Raw genomic sequence first — 19,269 nt, forward strand, 5'->3', positions numbered from 1 at the left:
CAAATGGTTGCATTTCTGGATGCCATTCAAAGTTCAATGTCTGGTATGCAGATCTTGCAAAATAGTCTCCTCATTGACCACAGTCTCCCAACCATTCCAACCATCTGCCCCAACTCATGTCCCTTCCTCATCCCAAATCCCAAGTCCCACCCCTATCTCAACCACACTTACCTCTCTACAGGCACTCACTCCAAAAGACACAAGCAGCACAGTCACATGCACACATAAACACAAATACACAAAGAAACACTCAACATGCACATACTATTGACACTACACCCACAGGTATCACAACCACCACCATACCCACAATGACTGCACATCCACCACACCCACATGCAACTCAAGCACCACCTCACCTACAAGCACCTCAACCACCAGCACACCTACCACCACAACCACCACCACAACAACAACCACCAGCACACCCACAACCACCAGCACAACCACCACAACCATGACCACACCAAGCAATACAACCACACCAACCACCTGAACATAAAACTTACCCAAGCAAACACACTCACACAAATGCACACCTATACACAAAACAACAGCCACCAAATCCAAACGTACATACTCACCCGAATACCAAGCACCTGCCGAACCACACACATCCAAACATGCACAAGACCCACATGCAACTAGAAAACCTACAGACCCATGCACCACACCAACCAACTCAACAGCACACTCATCCAAACAAACCTACTCACACAGAAGTACACCCACAAGAAAAAACCAAAGTACACACACTCACCTGAACACCAAACTCTTGCCAAAACCCCCCCCCAAATATGTACTAGACCCATATGCAACTGTAAAACATACAGACACATACACATCACCCACTCCAGCATCCTTTACCTCCCAAACCCAATCCTATTCCACTCCTCCTACACTGTACTCCTCTCCCAATTTCATGTCTTCCCGGGCCCTAACCCCAGTCAAACCAAAACCCACCCCTCCTAAGAAAAATCTTTGGGGTTTCTGCTATGTGCCCACAAGATGCCCCTTCCTGAGGAGGGTTACCCTTTGGCTGTCTGTTTAGGAGGCAGATTCTGGGCAGAAATCCCAAAGGCTGTTGCTGTGCATTATGCTTGTCCTCCCTTTATATTGTTTTTAATACAAAATTTGAGAGAAGTATCTCATCTCATTTTATAATAACAATATTTTTATTTTTACAAAGTTTGTCCTGACATTATTAATCATCTACAAGACAATTTGATAATATGCCTAAAACTCACTAGACAAGGGGAAATGTGATATTAATATATATGTATATATATATATATATATATATATATATATATATATATATATATATATATGCAAGACTTTTCAAGTTTAGAGCTAATTATGTTACATTTGTTGTAAACAAACGTTTTACCTTGTCTAGTGTAATTTCTGCATTGTATTAAATTTATATAGTTCCAATAAAGTGGACTGCATATGTATATGACTTGATAGTTTATAGAAAATGATTAAATTCACCTGTATGGACACATTTTGAATTTAGGATTGTGTAGGTGTCCATCATCATGAAGGCAGCTTGCACCAAATTTGTAAATAAAATAAAATTATAGAGATTTGTTTCATTAGTTTTTTTAAATGATCACATTATGCACATGCATTGCATATTAGTAAAATATTGCTTGTAAGAGTGATTTAAAAATGCACAAGTCCAGAGCTAATAGAAACAGACAATTCAATAGGTGACATGTAAAAAAGTAGCTTATCTTCTTGCCTTTTTGTGGTCCATAGGCCGCATTTATATTGGAAGTTCTGTCTAGTAGGCCATCTCTGCATTTAGCTCTTTATCTTAGGTTAATATGAGTTATTGATTTTCTCTGATTTTAAATTCTTTTAAAATGTGCCTTGTTTTAACTATGTGTTGATTTTTTATCACTTACGTTCAATGTGTTTTGGTATAATAATGTATTGTAAACTTATATGATTTTAGCGCAAAACTGAAAAAAAGTTTGGTGATGATGAGCTTACCTTCATTTCCGGTGATGATGGATTTGATTTTCTTCGTGGTCAAGTAAAATCATCAAAGGAAGGACTTGAACAATTGGGTTCATGATGCAAAGGGAAGTGAAAAAAAAAGAAAAGGTACGTTTCGACCTTATATCCCTTACAATCTTCCAAATCAGGTGTGGAGGTTTCCCGGCCACAGTTACGTTTTCGAGAAGTCACATCGTGATTGCCCCAGTGAACAATCTGTATGTGGTCTCTCCAACTTCCACTTTTGCCTATGGCGCTCCTGCCGCAGGAGAAAAATTCTGACAGAAACGGTGGCATTCTGATGGATTTTCGTCCATCAACCCACCAGCATCTAAATAGAGCCTAGTAGGCCCAATAGGCGGATGGAGAAACTGACAGAAAATTGATGCGGGGACCAGATCTGCTAAGATCTACATCAATTCCATGTGCCTTGTGACTGAATCTGACTGCATGTGTTCAGCCAGTGCAAACTACCACCTGCCTCTTCTTTCATGCTTTTCATGCTGCCTGATTATTCCTGATCCTTTCATCCACCTTGTTTGTGCTGCGTGCCTGCCCCTGCCATTCCTGCCACTTAAAGTACTACACTTTGAAGTAGACCCCATCTGTTGCATAGACTGCTACTTGTAAAAATTACCAATATCAGATGCCTATTTGAAAGAGGACCATATTAAGAGACTAGCAAGCCATCAGCAAAAGAAGAACACAGTGTCACATGACCTAATGACCAATATTCAAATGACCAAGGCAATCATACCATCCTTTGGCCCCCACTCGTGCTCTTTCTGTTATCTCATACTTCTCATTTCTTCCAGCTGTCCAGAAACAGGACAAAGTGGCTAAGTGGCTGTGCCGACCATCAACTGATGACTCTTCCAAAGAAGATAAATATAGAATTAATTTCAAGCCACCACAAATGAAAGAGGAACATTGACTCACATGACTTACTGACCTCTGGTTATCTGTCTTAGGGCCTGAATTACATCTTGGCAGAGGGGAATATTCTATCACAAATGTGTCTGATATCCCATCTGCCATATTAAGATCGCATTATGGGGGTCATTCCGACCCTGGCGGTCCATGACCGTCAGGGCCGGGGACCGCGGAAGCACCGCCAACAGGCTGGCGGTGCTTCCTGGGCCATTCAGAAAAGGGCAACCAGCGGTTTCCCACCGGTTTACCCCTGGCCCAGGGAATCCTCCATGGCGGCGCTGCTTGCAGCGCCGCCATGGGGATTCCGACCTCCTTCCTGCCATCCTGTTCCTGGCGGTTTTTACCGGCAGGAACAGGATGGGGGGAACGGGTGTCGTGGGGCTTCAATGTCACAATAAGGCTTCTCTGTGATAGGGAGAGAGTACTATCATGAGCAGTTTCCCCACTCCTACTCACAGGGTCAGGTGTGAGCAGCACGAAGAGGCCTCCAAGAGCAGAACCAACAGGTGTGCAGAAGTGGACCTGGCCCAGCCTGCTCATGCGCCTGGGGCTGCATTAGGGTCCTGCAACTGCCATATATGGGAGAGAACCAGTCTTCAATGAGCCTCCCTGAAGGTGAGGAGTCAGCACGGTATGAAGCCCAGAGGAGTGTTAACAATCAAGAGAAAGCAAAGACTGCCAGCGCCAGTCAGCTCCCTACACCTCGAGAAACTACTTCTGGCTGACCATGCTGTTAAGGAAAGTGCTGCACAATAGCAGAAGCTGCCCGCTCTTGCCTTAATCATAATACTGAAAGAAGTGATGAATCAGCAGACCGGCATGGGAGCCGGAAGGAAGAAAATAACTGTAACAAGTGAGGTGCCAGGTTTCATGTGGCCTATGGTGTTCATTCGATATCCCAACAGGCACAGTGAAGAGATCATTCCTGGCCAGAGTCCCAGGGCAGGATAAATGGACAATGGCTCTAGCCACTGCAGGCACTTCACAGCAAGAGAAGCAGAGAGAGAGAGGCACTTTCTTCTCCACACAAATGCACACACACACACACACACACATATGGGCAAAGGGGTGAAGCCTGTCACAGTGAGCTCCCATTGAAGACCCCTAGCCCCAATTACATGAACCAGCTTCAGAGCATCAACAGGGTCAGAGGAGTGGATGATGGAGCTAATGGACACACATTCCCAGCTCTAAGAGTGCTGTGGTCAGCTGCAGTTCAGTTGGTTCAGTCCTTGTCTGCCATCAAGAGCAAAGGAACTGTCACAAGCCTGGTGTCAGTGCCGTCACTCAGTATGGAAAACAACCCCATATCACTCACCCCAACAGTGTGAGTAAGTCACTAGTTGGTCCAAGGTCGGCAGGAAGTGAGTCCTGCCTAATGAGTAGGAAGAACACTGTGTACCAACGGGTGGTCACGGACTGCCACCACATGCTCTCTGGTAGCTGTATTTCAGTGCAACCAGAGGGGGGCAAAAGGGACTCAGTTACAGGAGGTGAAATTCCATCTTCATGCTCTGAACACTCCTTGGCCGTTAACTGCACTGACCTGTTTCCTACGATGTGAGCTCCTGAGCTGTCCCACCACTACACAGCCTTCAGCATGGCCTGTCAGCCACAGCAAAGCTTGGTGGCTTGTGGCCCCCACTGGAGGGAAGTGGTAATGCATCAGCCTACCACTGGCACCAACAAATGCAACAAACTAGAAAGGTTATGGGCACTTGCACCACAGCAGACCTTTTTCTGTCTATGTGAACTTAACTGCCCCAACAAATGCAGTGAGTCAGCTGTCCCTCACACTCCAAAGAAGTTCAAAGCAAGTATTCACTCTATCTACCACTCCTCATAAAAACACACAACCTTCCACGCAACTGCCAGACATTCCCATATCAGCCCAGAAGCACTGTCAGTGCCCCCCAATGTAAACAGTGTTACTACACCAATTCATCACCTCCCAGCAGCCTCTAAGCAGGGCTGCAGGACTAGAACCCGACATAGACCAAGGACTTAAGGCACAGCAAGCTGCCAAAGCAGAGTCCATAGACTGACATGGGAGGAGGAATGGACACAGTCAGGCCTAGAGACACAGAACACAACCATGCAAACAACCCTTACTGAGGCAGGCTCCAACACCACACATAGCCCGTAGTACAGAGGGGACAACTCTGCTGAAGAGGCCACAATCAAAGTTTTCAAGACAAAAGGCCCAATTGGTGGCCAACAGAGACCCCAGGGGAGTAAAAGTTGCAGGGAAAGGTGTGATCCAGCTAGGTCGCAGCCAGACCAGCAACACCTCTGCCTGTGGGGCAGCCAGTACGCCAAAATAGGCAATCAGAAACAGCTTAGCAGCAAAGCATGGATACTGTGTGCTATTGAAGCACCAAAGTACCAACAGTCCCCACCATTTGGAGGAGCTAACCAGGATGAGGGAGAAGAGTATTCTGACTCTACTTCCACATGACAGAGAAATGAAAGCATCCCAAGAAGGTACCCATGTCATGAGGTATAACTGCTGTGTAGCCATCTTAGTTATAGCTTCATACACGTTATTTTAGCACACTAGTTCTGTCGCTGTGCACTTTAACCTAGATATATATTATTGAGCTAATTTATTATTTTATCAATAGCCACATTTGCAGTCTTATTTTATTTTTCTCTATTTAGCTATTCTTTGCCTATGCCAGCACTGCGTTCTTAAACAAGACATTTCTTTCACTCTGTGCTTCTCTCAAGGCTGCAGTAAGATAGGTTTTCTCAGAACATCAGCTGTTTTATTATAAAAACACTTCACTGTGCTATACATGTTAGAGGGAGATTCCAGCCAGATGACCATGACTGTATGCTGATTTCTGAACGCTTCACTACAGCTGCATATGCAGACTTCAGGCCTTTTGCTCAGGTATGGGGGATGATATCTTCCCAGGGGAACCGGAAGGGCAGAACTAGAGCTTAACGTGCTGTGCAGTAAATGCTTTAGAATCTAAAATGCAGTTGCATAATTAAAAACCTTATTGAAACATATACTGCCTCTGATTGTCCTTGTATACGTGAGACTAATGTAACTGAGAGAAAGGATGCGATCTGAGTGACCTCGATTTCCCTGAGGAGTCATTTGTGTCATACACTTGGCTGCCCAATCATCCCTGCTCTTGGGTAGAGATGAGGCACTGCTAGTTAGCCGGAGCAAACCCGAAATGGACCGACAGGTGTCACCTGTAGTGGGTTCAGACTCAGTCCCCCACACCACAGTTGATTCTGTTGCTGTAATCCAGTAGTCTTATTAGAATAATGAGAGCCTACACGACACAACCCACCAAGTGCCACTCACTAAAGAGCCTGAGAACCGCAGAGACATCACGTTGATCGTCCAAGCCTCCAAGATGAACACAACGCCAGGCAGGGGAAAGTCCAAGGAAAGTAAGACCGCGCCAGGAGCACACAACACCACAATGGTGCTCTAGGCACTAGGACCACATCATCTGGCACCTTCCAGGCACACTGTGCCACTCAACACCAACCCTGCCTGACAACAACAATGCCTCAAGGTGCAGGTCCTGCACCATCTAGAGAATGGAAGCAGAACCACAGCTCCCTACCTCTCTCTGAAGACGATCCCAGAAGAGGAAACACCACAAAGTAGGAGCCCAAAGACAGTCCTGTAAGAGGGAACATGGGGACGGATAACGCACAGCTCTCAAGAAGATGAGGAGACCAGGATCAGTGACTGCCCTGTTCATCATCAAGCCAGAGCCTAATAGCCATGGCTTGTGGCTGTGCTACAGAGACAGTTAATCATTCAAATGCCCTGTTAGCCAGCCCTGAAGAAGGTGCATGCTGCTGTACTCATAAGGAGAAGAGACTTAAGGGACTAGCCATCTCACCTGAATGGGCCAGACAGTCGATAACTAAGAGGCCCAGTTTGCCTGCCCCAAAGATGGTGCATGCCACTGCACCCAGAAGAAAAGGCTCACAACGCAAGGACTTAACTGCATATTTGGAAAGAAGGTGCATGCTAAAGCACCAAGGAGAAAGAGGAGGAGGAAGTGTAAGTGTGACTTGTTGGTTCACACTGGGAAACCTGATGACTGGCCAAGGCAAGGAGGGTGCCACAACCTTGACGCTTCTTAACACTGTAGTCTTTTGGGCACCACCAGGTTTCTTGCTTGTTCTGGATTGACCAGGGGCGACCCATTCTAGTAGCCACGGTGCTGCTGAACACCAAGCAGGCCGGAACCTTCAGAATGAGTCCCAGAGGAAAAACCCAAACTTGGGAAAAACCACAGATCAAGGAACTCCTGAAAAAATATAAAAAAAGAAAAGTAAGGCACAAAAAGTCTGGAACAAAAACTGCAGACAGGGAAGAGCAGGTGAAGTCCTAAATCACAGGGCACAGGAGTCTGTAGCACAACCGGAACGGAAGTGTTTGCAACGCAAGGAACAGAAGACCAACTGTACTTATACAATGACAAACAGGAAGTGACATCCAGGAAGTAATGAAGACACCATCTTGGATTGGAAAAAGCCACATAAAATAAATGGAAAAATAGCCGTAGTACAAAATGTAGGGAGCAAGGCATGCAGGGAAGGAAACACAGACTCCTGGGAAAGAAAAAATATGGTCAAGAAAAAACAAAAAAGAAAAAGAGAAAAAAGAAGAAAAGAAGAAACACAGTAAAAAACAGAGCCCAAAGGAAAAGTTTCAGGTTGTGATGCGGCCCAAACAACAGGTTGTGACCCGAAAAGCGTCCCGCCGCAGAAACAGCCATCCGAGACGTGGACCGCCGATCTGACTGCGGCCCGCAAGTAGGACGCCGCTGGTCTTAGCGGCGTCACAGAGGAAAGACCAAGAGAGACCAGGCCTTAAAGGCACACTCAAAAAGGCTTTATCTGCTGATGGATCGCATATAGACACACAAGCAGCAAGCCACTGAGGTAAAATGAGAATCACCTGGTGACAGCACAGTGGGAGAGCGGAGATTAAGCCACAAGCATGCGCAAACTATGGGCCTCATTATGAGTCTGGTGGTCCATGGACCCCCAGATTCACAGTGGCAGACAGACCGCCGCGGTAGTGGTGGTCCGTCCACCATATTATGATGGGGCGACACCACAGTGGAAACGCTGCCACTGCCAGGCTGCAACCACAAGGCAGCCTAGCGGTCTCGATGTTTCAAATCCGACAGGGCAGCGCTGCCCTGCAGATTCTGAGTCCCATTCTGCCAGCCTTTTCTGGGCGGTTTACACTGCCAGGGAAAGGCTGGTGGAATGGGTGATTTGGGCCCCCATTGGGGCCCCTTCACTGCCCATGCACTTGGCATGGGCAGTGCAAGGGCCCCCATTCAAATCCAAGTCATGCTTTTCACTGCCCAAATTACAGGCAATGAAATGCACGACGGGTGCTGCTACACCCGCCACACTGCCACATTGGCGCTGGCTCCATAAGGAGCCGAAGTCAATGTAAAGGCCCTGTTTCCCACTGATGCGGCGAGCTGAAACACTGTTTCCCCCTGGCCCAGAGGGAAAATCATAATAGAGCCGGCAGGGGCTTCACCGCACTGGAGGTGAAGTGGCAGCTATGAGTTCACCGAACTCATAAAGAGCCCCGAAGTCTCTATACCCCACACTTGCCAATGTATCTGTCGAGGCACAGTGAATGGTGGCCCATCTATCTCAGCAAGAAGAACAGATGATGGACGGAATGCTAAACAATGCAAACATTCACTCCCAGTCACAAAGAACTGGGTCTAATCCATTGTTTTTTTTTGCCAACTAACTCAGAGCATCCAGGCTGAGATTCGCAGATGCCTCTGTGAAGAAAGAATGTATGTACCTGACCAGCATCACTCCCAGGTATTGGCGACCCAAGAAAGAAGGCCTGAGACTATCAAGGCAAGTCATCACCACCTGTTGAACAGGTTCACCACATGACAGGCAACCCCAGCATGCCAGCCCTGTCTTAATGCGTCATCTCTACCATCCATGGAGTATCATACATCCCAAGTGGAGTCCAACACCGCTATCAGAACTACAGACAAGAAGCACCAGTGATACTCGGATGAGGCAATCAACCAGAGACTACCTGCTCACCCTGCCTGCACCCTGATTTCGGAGCAAGAGGGAGTCTTGACCAAGACCTATCTATTTATGTGACTGACTAGACAGTGGCTCCTCGATGGTCTTGCAGGGCCCTCCAGAAGCACAAGAGATGGACTTGGCATTTCCCCACAGATGGACATCCATGGGGTAGCAAGGCCTTGCAGTGGGGCCCTTAACAGGTTGCAGACATGGTCAATGACCCAAGCAACATCACCAAAGCATGCATCATGATGGATGTTTCCCAGTGGACCCGACAACCCTCTTGATGCTCCCTGTTTTTAAACTGCTGACAACGCTCCTGATGGACTCTGTTTTTGAACTTTTGACACTAACCAAGAATCATCTTTAACATCAGCAGAGTGGGTCATCTCCACACAAGGGACATGATTTTAACCAGCCTGCAGCTAGAAGGTTCCTGACGTCTCTGAGCCAGTGTTTGTGTCCTGAAGAACTCATGTTAAATTATGAACGTGAGCGAAGATGTCCTTTTGTGGCTTGTTTCTTCAGCCCATATGTCCACTGCTGTTCTGTTGATTGACTTTAGAGAATGAAGGACCACATGGCATCCAATTTAATAGCAAATTCCAACCTTAACCTAAATTTACTGTCTTGCCACCAACTGTGAAATGATCTGCTGATCCTTCTAGTGACAGGAAACATAGAAATGAGGCTAATGGGTTCTACCTAGCTACAGTTGTAGGAAATTCTATATAAAGTGCATAGATGCAATAGTCTTAGAGTATTGTCGAAGGGATATTTAAAATGGCTCAACCTAACAAAGCCTTAGAGGGCGCCAGGTGTTTCTTATTTCTAGTTGATAGAAGATGTTACTGTCTTGAGGCATTGTCTGTATTTTGAATGATTTAAAACATTATTTTATAAATCATGGCACTGTCAATACTTAAAGTCCTGTGAATGCCAGGAAACACCTTTTTTTATAATCCATAACTGTCCAATATGTTTCTTTTGCCTTAGTCTTTCCCATTTTTTTTAGATACAACCTAAAGATGTTTTCTGCATTTTTATAAAGCTGCATTCCTTCAGATCAAACCAAGCCATGACTACCAAGGGTTAGCCATTAAAGCAATGTATTGATTCAGTTACCTTTCGTATCTCAGGAAAGCATTGTTTAGATCATCATTCACTTGTATGAGCTCCGCTGTTACGTCATCATTCTGTATGGCCACCAGCAGCTCCATAATCCTCTCCTGCATACTGCGACATGTTGTGTTCAATTTCTAAGGAAAAGATTTAAAAAGCGTTACATATGTTTGAGTCATTATGAATCATTATGATGTAGATGGGCAGATAGCAGAGAGCGCAGTAATTCAAGTTCAGCAGTCCAATATTTATACTTTTTTAGCGCCGCGTTTGCGCCGCTTTTTGACGCAAAAACGGCGCAAACTTACAAAATACAGTTGTATTTTGCAAGTTTGCACCACTTTTGCGTCAACAAATGACGTAAATGCGGCGCAAAAAAATTATAAATATGGGCCCAAGTGTTTCTGCTGATGTGACAGCTGTAATGGCCCATTATTGGCCTGCAGGGGTGCTGCCCATACCATTCTGTCTCTTTAGTCCTAGTTCATCCCCATTGCCATGCACCGTGCTCCATTGATCCCCAAATAGACGTGCACAGCGACATAATATCAACGCATAAACGGAATGTTACTAGTCGCTTAAAATAACCACCGTTCAACAGTTATGGATTTATGGATTTATCCTTAGTTGTTGATTGCCTTGTGTAAAAAGTTAATCCATTTCGGTCTTTACTTTGTATTATAATGATAACCAAACTACAAGAGTTATAATACAACTTTAAAAACCACAACTGACAAGGTTAGCTTCCTTCCATGAGTTAACCAGTTCTACTTAGCTGAATGGTTAACTGGAAGATGCACTGAAAGGAAAGCATAGTTCTATATGCTCTCATTCAAATCAATTGTGAAAGTCAAACAAGCCAGCATTCACCTTGCTTTGGTGGTGTGGCAGGGCACACTAAGGCCTTGTGTGCTACTGGCACCATTGCTCCTTTGTTGTGGTAGCTCTACCATTCTTGAACTATAAATGTGTGTGTGTGATACAATTAGTAATGCTGCCCAGCAGCAGCCTGTCTTTCATGCCTATGTGTAACTAGCTACCCTATGGTGCAGACTTAAGGCATATCATTATGTTGCAATGATGATCAGTTGTTTCAAGGTCAGACTGCACTTGGATTACAATTAACGTTAAACATGCTATTTAAGTTTCCAAAACCGATGCTGAATGTTTGTAGTACCTATTTTGGGAATTGACTTGTTGAAGTGAGTACTTTGGAGCAAGCAAATTATTGTAATTATTTGAGCATTTCTTTCAATAGTAACCTGGGATGGGGCCCTTGCAGATGCAAAAAGACATTTGAACTGCTTTGTTTTAACATCAAATGTAGTAGCTATTTGTTACAGCCAATAATGGTTGCATATCACTCTAAAGTATCTTCTCCTCTGACCTATAGCGTTTCAATGTGGCTTCCATATCCGAGTAAACCAATAGATTTATTAGAGGGCCATTGCTGAAGAAGATGACATTAGAGACGACGAAGGTAAATATTGTATGAGGTCCAATTTACCCACTGCAGTGACATTAACTTTTGTAAATAGAGCTTACTCTCGTGCTCTAGGTGTTTATATTTCTAAAGAGGTAATTGGTACTATAAGATGTTATTCAAAAATGTTTTGAATTGTTTTATAAAATGGATAGAGGTTTAGATTTAGATCTAACTAATTAGTTTGATTTTCAAGTGAAGAATAAAACTAGTTAATAGGTTGTTGGTTATGTGTTTGTATGGTAATTGAGTAAGAGAAGTCTTGATATATATATATCGTTAATAATGTTATTTGGGCAAGCCCCCTAATACACAATAATAAGTTTTTAAATGTCTGATAAAATCCATTAAATTATGATGGAGTAGTCACAACCACTTGAATGTATCTGGGTGAGGGGGGAAGCACAGAGTAGCATTTAAAACATACTATTCACTAGAGAACTGATAAAAGTTATTATCTCATGGATCGTGACCCAATAATTCACTACTCAACAACCCAACTCCAAAATTATATGATGGCATTGCTACAGTTTTAAAGGAAAATGTAGACACTAATACTGTTTCAAAGTTCTCTCATGGAAAATGCACAAATGGCAAATACACACTCATCCTGAAACTCAAATTGTAGTACAGATGGCACTGATGTGTTGTTCCTAATAGGCTTCAACTCTTCATCACTCATCTCCTGTCTTTGTGTGATCAATAGTAAGTCTATTTATAAAGACATAAGTTTACCAATTCAGTTAAAAATCAAATATTTTAGCTCTCTTTTGTTGCAATCTCTTGGAACCGCAACTCTATGTAACAACAGACTTCCCAGCAGACTCTGAAATAAAGGAAACGGTTACAGACCTAGCACAACTCACTACATTTCTTAAAGCTCTCCACATGGAATTCAGACTCATCCTCAAGACAGAGACCACACTTAGATGAGATTGTGGGACAACGATGTCATCCTCATACTACTAAAATCATCTGATGGTGTATCAAGCTCAACAGAGCTTGATACACTCAACCAGTTATTTACACCTTCCCACACACAGCCGTTAACTGCCACTCTTCCACCACTGAATTTACTCACATCTCCCAATGTCATTAGAATCAATGGTGTAAATTTGTGATTTTGTGGAGTGGACAGCCATCTGAATTCTCAGTAATTACTATGATATCTTATACAGCCTGAACCGCTAGCTAAAGGATGTTCATAAATGAATGGGCTTTTGTTTGCACACATGTAAAACATTCAAGTATTCACTATTCAGCTATGAAGAAGTAAAAATCTAGAATACTGAAGACTGAAACTACACAACACATACAAAGGAACTAAGGGGGTCATGGACGCCAGGGCCGGGGTTGGAGGAAGCACCGCCAACAGGCTGGCGGTGCTTCCGTGGGCATTCTGCCGCGGTCAGAAATGGGAAACCGGCGGTGTCCCGCCGGTTTCCCGCTGCCCCAGGGAATCCTCCACAGCGGCGCTGCTTGCAGCGCCGCCATGGGGATTCCGACCCCCTTACTGCCATCCTGTTACAGGATGGCGGTAACGGGTGTCGTGGGGTCCCTGGGGGCCCCACATTGATTTTAAGTGTCTGCCAAGCAGACACTGAAAATCGCGACGGGTGCAACTGCACCCGTCGCACACCAGCAACTCCGCCGGCTCCATTCGGAGTCGGCTTCCTTGTTGCTGGTGCTTTCCCGCTGGGCGGGCGGGCGGCCTTTTGGCGGTCGCCCGCCCGCCCAGCGGGAAAGTCAGAATTACCGCGGCGGTCATTTGACTGCGCTGCGGTATTCTGGCGGGGAAACTTTGGCGGGCGGCCTCCGCCGCCCGCCGAAGTTAGAATGACCCCCTAAGTGCCTGCTATTAGTGCCCACCAAACTCCGAGTCAGCTCTAAGCCCTTCTACTCCAAAATAATTTATCTGGTATTTCTTCATTGAAATTAAAGAGGATTAAAAACTGTGCCTGAGACTCTGTTCACGGATGAAAGAGACCTATTAAACACACCAGAATGCCATTTAACTAAGTAACGATGCTCTTTAAAGCACTTACCATGGTATATAGTCACCCATGGACCCATAGATGATATTCCATATCCTATTTGCATCTATGTCAAATGCACAGCTCTTTTTCCCATCAGATGTTTTGCCAAGAAATCTAACACTTAATAAAATAATGGCTCACATCCAACTGTAGCTCAAATACAACAGGTTGGCTTTAAATAGCAACAGGGCAGAACATATGGTGGTAGAGCCCTGGCACATGCACTCTTAGTTTGGAGTGGATTATGACAGAACTGTTCACATAAAAAGCCGTACAATTTGCTAATTTAAATCCCTTCTTTTCTTGTTTGTTTCTACGCTAACATTTGGTAACTTGGTCAGTGTAGTCACTTTACTATGCATTTGCTATACATATATTGGGAAAGCTTCCTATTTCATGAATACTGAAGCTCTGATCATTGTTTCTTGGAGCTCTTTCTTGGATCTCCAGATCAGCTGACCAACATGTTGTAACACATACAAAATTATGAACCATGAGTTGTCACCAAAACTGCAAAATCTGATCACATACACATTGTCTTCTTTGTTCTGCATTAGTTACCATTAATTGTGAAGATCCTGTTTGCAGTCTTGTGTACCTCCCAAAATTGTTTTCATCACAAAGAGGCTGAGCATTGCAATTTGGTCAGAGCATAGTCTTCTGTATGAGGTAAATGTTAAGGATCACTCGCACATTCAGATAATGGTAGCAATTGAAGGGGCTCTTTGGAAAAAACATTTTTTCCACTAGGAAAAGCACATTAACAGGTAGTGAATAAATTGGACCTGAGACCAGTGGAGATTCAAACAAAAAACAATTTAGAACTAATACGTTTTGTATTTGCTGTCCTGAGTGCTGCAGATAACTGTTATTTAATTTTTTTTCTGTTTTTCAGCAGCACTGTCCTGTAAGGTGTAAATAGAAAGCCACCTCACATGAAGACCTAAATGCTCTAGGTATGACAGATGACAGTTTTTAGAGATGTCAAGTAGTGGAAGAATTGAAGCAAAAATCAGTAGTTTAAGAGATGATGTGTTCCATTACTTTTGAAATTATAGTTTGGTTGATGGAGTATCAGAGTTCCAAATGTAGTCATACCTTGAGTGACTAATCCAGAAACTAGACATTTTCTCTCAAAGTTTACATACTAGGGGTTTTCTTCTAAAGGCAATAAGGGTCCATGTTGGAAAATCCAAATACAATTGTGAAAATATGGATTATGTGGCAAAGAAATTCAAGATATTGTCTGACATTAAATTATGCAAAAAATTATTTTAATTATAATGGATTTAAATATACGTTGGGTTTCTTTCCTTTTATTTAAAATTAATATTAAAATAATAAATTACTGAATTATTATTCCCATCAGAGAACTGTATTCATATTCTGCCAACCATGAGCTTGATAAGAGTAATCCCCACAAATGAAAGGGTAGATGACGTATTGCCGCTTTAGGGATGGACATAGCTGGAACAAACTTTCACTTTTTTGAGACATTGTGAGAACTGAGATGAGTGCAAGGACAATCTCCAGATCAGTTATCTTTCTGACACCCTGTAGCTAAGCTACCCTGACTGAACTCTACCTGCAGATGTGCAGTGTTTGTATATCGGCTTTTAGCACTATTCAAATTACTTTAATTGATGAATCATACAAAAGAAGGTAAGTATGCAAACTAATTTTTCCCTTAAATTTCCATATTAGTAATTTACACCCAGTAGAAATTCCACATTTATAAATGTTACTTGTTACTACTCCCAAATAACTATCATTGACATTGTTTTTCGTGTTTATTCCTGAAGCTATTCGAGAGGTGTACGACGGTTCCTGTGGAAGCAACAGTCTTTCTCAAATATCTGTCCGTTTGAGAATACCAACAAGTCACGACTTTAGGTATTTATTGTATTATCTGCAGTTTTATATTTCTGTGTATTTGAACTAAATGAGAGAGAGAGAGTGCAATTGCAATCCATAGGCCCTTTAAGTTTGTTACATTACAAATTACTTTTGACAGGTTTCAAGTTACAGTCAAGCAAAAGAGGCAATTTGCTGTAGTTTTCATTTATATGTTCTTTGGAAATAAGGATTTCAAACTGCATAAAATGGGCATCCAGACACAGAGTGTGCTTCTTTGCAAGGTGGGAGCTTTATGTAGCCATTGCGAATCTCCAGCCATGCCCACATTCAGTGGCCACCAATGTTACCGTGAATGAAGACTCCAGGCAGCGGTACAACAGAGTTGCATTCCAATATTTTAACAGTTCCAGGTCGACTTTTGGCATATATTCATTGTATGGTAAACTTCTTCACAGTTTGTCAGGGTTTTAGATTGCCTTTAGATTTGCCAATTGATTGAAGAGATTAGGATTGGGTAAGGTTCTAGGGTAGTGAGTTCAATTCTCAAGTGGCATCGCATTTACCGTGAGGAAGAGAGCTTGTTCCTTGCAGCAGTTCCCATTTATTGGTGGCTACTTTTCCTTCCAAAATGACAGTGACCGTCTGAGAATGTTTCTGTGTGCCAATGGTACACTTTACTGCAGGGAACTTGATTAATTGACTGAAGTGTCCCAGGAAATGGCCTCCTTCAGGAAATCTATGAGGTCTGTTCTTGCCCTGAACCAAGACGTACTTACAGAGGTGGCCCCAGCAAGCACAGCACTATGGTCTTATATGTGCATGAATTCCAGCATGAGATAGTGAAATCTTTCAGAGCACAGGAACTCCTCAAAAATCGATTTGTGTGCCCCAGTGGAAATCTTTAAGGCCAATCTGCCTCATCACCATTGTTCATAACCCAGCTCCCGAGGTACTCCCCTCTCTGCCATTGAAAGGCATGGCACTGCAGTACACCAGGAGCCAACAATCGTATTTTCATAACATGTTTCATGCTCCCATTTCCCGTGCCGCCCTGCTTCTTCCATTTTAACTCACCTAACACAGAACAAGATACATTTATTTTTGGGAAAAAAACCTTTGCGTGAGAATTCTTGATTTACGAATGTAAATTAAACTTTTTATGCAACTGTGTGATTTGTTGTTCAAAAAGTATTTTGACCGTCAACCTATGTGAATATTTCTTAAATATGCAAAGAAAAGTCATTATATTTTCATTAGGTAAATGAAATATGTAAAAGTCATCAAATTATGAAGGCAGCAGGATATCTTTCATGGATGAATTGCTTGTCCTTTGTTCGTGTGCATTTAGAAAATGTGTAAGCGGAAATGCTCCTGTTCCCTATCAGCCATTTTCGCTTGCACCTTCATTACGAGTGTGGAATCACCATTGTATAGGCCTGAAAATGCACGCATTTTATCGACATTCTCATTTGTTTGGGAAAATGGGAGAATGCATTATTTTACTTAATTCTATGAAGTGATTTGATTTCTTGTGTGCCCATTACTAAAGGAGGAATAATTCATTTGATGGTTATCTTTATGTTTCCTTCAGTGAAATGCAATTCAACTAATTAAATGCTGAGAGTGGTTATTCATTAATTTATTTCTGATGTTTTAAAAGCACTATCAACAGTACAGCTGTTGCCAGACCTAGGCCCTCATTACGAGTGTGGCGGTCCACACTCGTGTTGGAGGTCTTACCGCTGTGGTTCTGACTAGTGCGGTCGGACTGGCGCGGCTGGCGGTGAGCTCCTGCATCGAGGTGGTTGTCCGGGAGGGGGTGGATGTTGGCAGTTCCACTGCCAATGCCGCACCGCTGTGCAAGGACCGCTGTGGCATATTACTGCTCATAACATGGCAGGTGGAGTACTTCCGGAATGGCGGTGCTGGCAGTGGACCTGCCTTTCACCCGTCATCACCCAGGCCGACGGTGTCGGATTTCCGCCTGTTTATGGGTGGAAATCCATTGGTTCTTCATAACACTGCAGTCTTCCTACCACCAACTTTGGCGCCTGCTTCGATGGCGGTCTTGGCAAAAGACCGCTAAAGTCGAAATGAGAGCCCTAATGTGATCAAGAGATGAGCTTTTAGGTGTACTACAGAGAGGTACTTTACCTCCACCCAGATCCTGGGTCATTGGAGGACAACTTTTGATTTGACCAAATCTGTGTACCTCCACATCCTACAAAAACCTATTATCATGTGTTTATCAAGCTGCATGATCCAGGGCTCTTTATCAAGTCAAGCTATTTTGGAGAGAGCTTAACTTGACCTGCTACGATGTTATATGTCTCCTAGATAATTACAGTGTTTTTTCTTCTATGGCAGCAGCACAGAGGGGAAGAAAGTAGTCAGGAGGAATGTGTTGCTGTATTGCAATCCCAGTCCCTCCCTCAATCCTTTCACCATCAATGTCAGAGATAACTTAATATGGCATTGCTTGAGAAAATTGTGTTTTTTCTTTCTAATTCCTAGTGTAAAGATTTATGAGCTTGAGAGACAGGTATACAGAAACTTTTTAAAGATCCTTTGCTATTGTTTGTTTATTCCTCTCTTCATCTGTGACCATGATCCTGTCAATCATTACTTCATGAACCTTTAAATGTAAGTACACCAGGAGTGGCATTACATCACATTTGTTTTTACTTCTGAGGTGCCATAACTTCACAGGCATGTTTGTAAATATTACTTTTAGCTTTAAATCAACTCCAAAATGTAATTTAATTATTAATTACAATGTAGCATTTTTTAAAATTACAACACTAATCTCATGTTTCATTTACTTCAAATGTAATATCTGCATATATTAAATTAAATTACATGTATGTATCTATTTAATGTACTGTAATTTTATACTACCCACTGTAGTGAATCCTAGTTCGTTTTAATGGGATAGCATGAGTTAGCTTAGCCGCTGGCTTGTAGACTTGTGCCCCCGTCACCTAGTGACTTTTAACCTACTTAGCTTGCTCTGTCTTAGCCCATTTAATTATTTATTTCTTCTAAGATGGCTGCCTTGTTTATAGTTAAGCCACTTGTTATGAGTTACATTATCAGTGTCACCGTGCCAAGGCGTCAAGATCAAGCACCAAAGACAAAAAGTAGGTGTTCCCACTTAGGGATTTTCCCTCTCTATACTTTCGAGGGATTGTTGATATTAATTGTCGTCCCAAGCATGCCTGTTATCTATTGTTTTGGAATACACCTACGTCAGGGGACCTTGTAGATCTGTATAAATACATCACACTTTAGACAGATAATCAGAGGGATTCCAACCAGAGGGCATCGCCACCATCGCTGATACTGATGCTGCAGTCATCCTGACGCTGACCCAGTCTTCGTGTCCCTACGGAGTCTGAGATAGAGACCTCATTCCAAGGTAACGAGGGTTGGGGGCTCCTGTCATGGACACGGCTTTGGCAGATTAGGTTTAGCAAACCCAGCTCTCCTTTAGGTAGGAGGTTAGGCATATTCTCATTAGGGTATTAGGGCATATTCCATCTTATATATACATATACATATGTTTTTAATATATTGCAAAATGGTGGGGGTCTTCATAACAATGACTCTCTTCTTCACAATACTGTTACTTGCTATATTCATAATCCTAATCATTGCAGTCCATGCAACTTATCGCAAATTGCAGTTATGTTAAATAAAAAGCTATTATAACTTTACTGCATCTGTGTCATTGCCTGTGTTTGTATGAGACATAATATA

At 43.2% G+C, this 19,269-nt stretch overlaps 1 protein-coding gene across 2 annotated transcripts in view; it reads right to left on the reverse strand.

Moving 5' to 3' along the window:
• Positions 1-19,269, reverse strand: part of TOM1L1 (target of myb1 like 1 membrane trafficking protein) — a 501,668-nt gene that overhangs the window by 252,017 nt on the left and 230,382 nt on the right. For both annotated transcript variants that reach the window (XM_069200030.1, XM_069200031.1), the window contains exon 8: positions 10,138-10,271. In XM_069200030.1, coding sequence (XP_069056131.1) covers positions 10,138-10,271 — 134 coding nt within the window. The remainder of the gene's footprint in view (positions 1-10,137; positions 10,272-19,269) is intronic.

Source organism: Pleurodeles waltl, chromosome 7 (assembly GCF_031143425.1).
Source record: "Pleurodeles waltl isolate 20211129_DDA chromosome 7, aPleWal1.hap1.20221129, whole genome shotgun sequence".
In the NCBI taxonomy this organism is placed as follows: Eukaryota; Metazoa; Chordata; class Amphibia; order Caudata; family Salamandridae; genus Pleurodeles; species Pleurodeles waltl.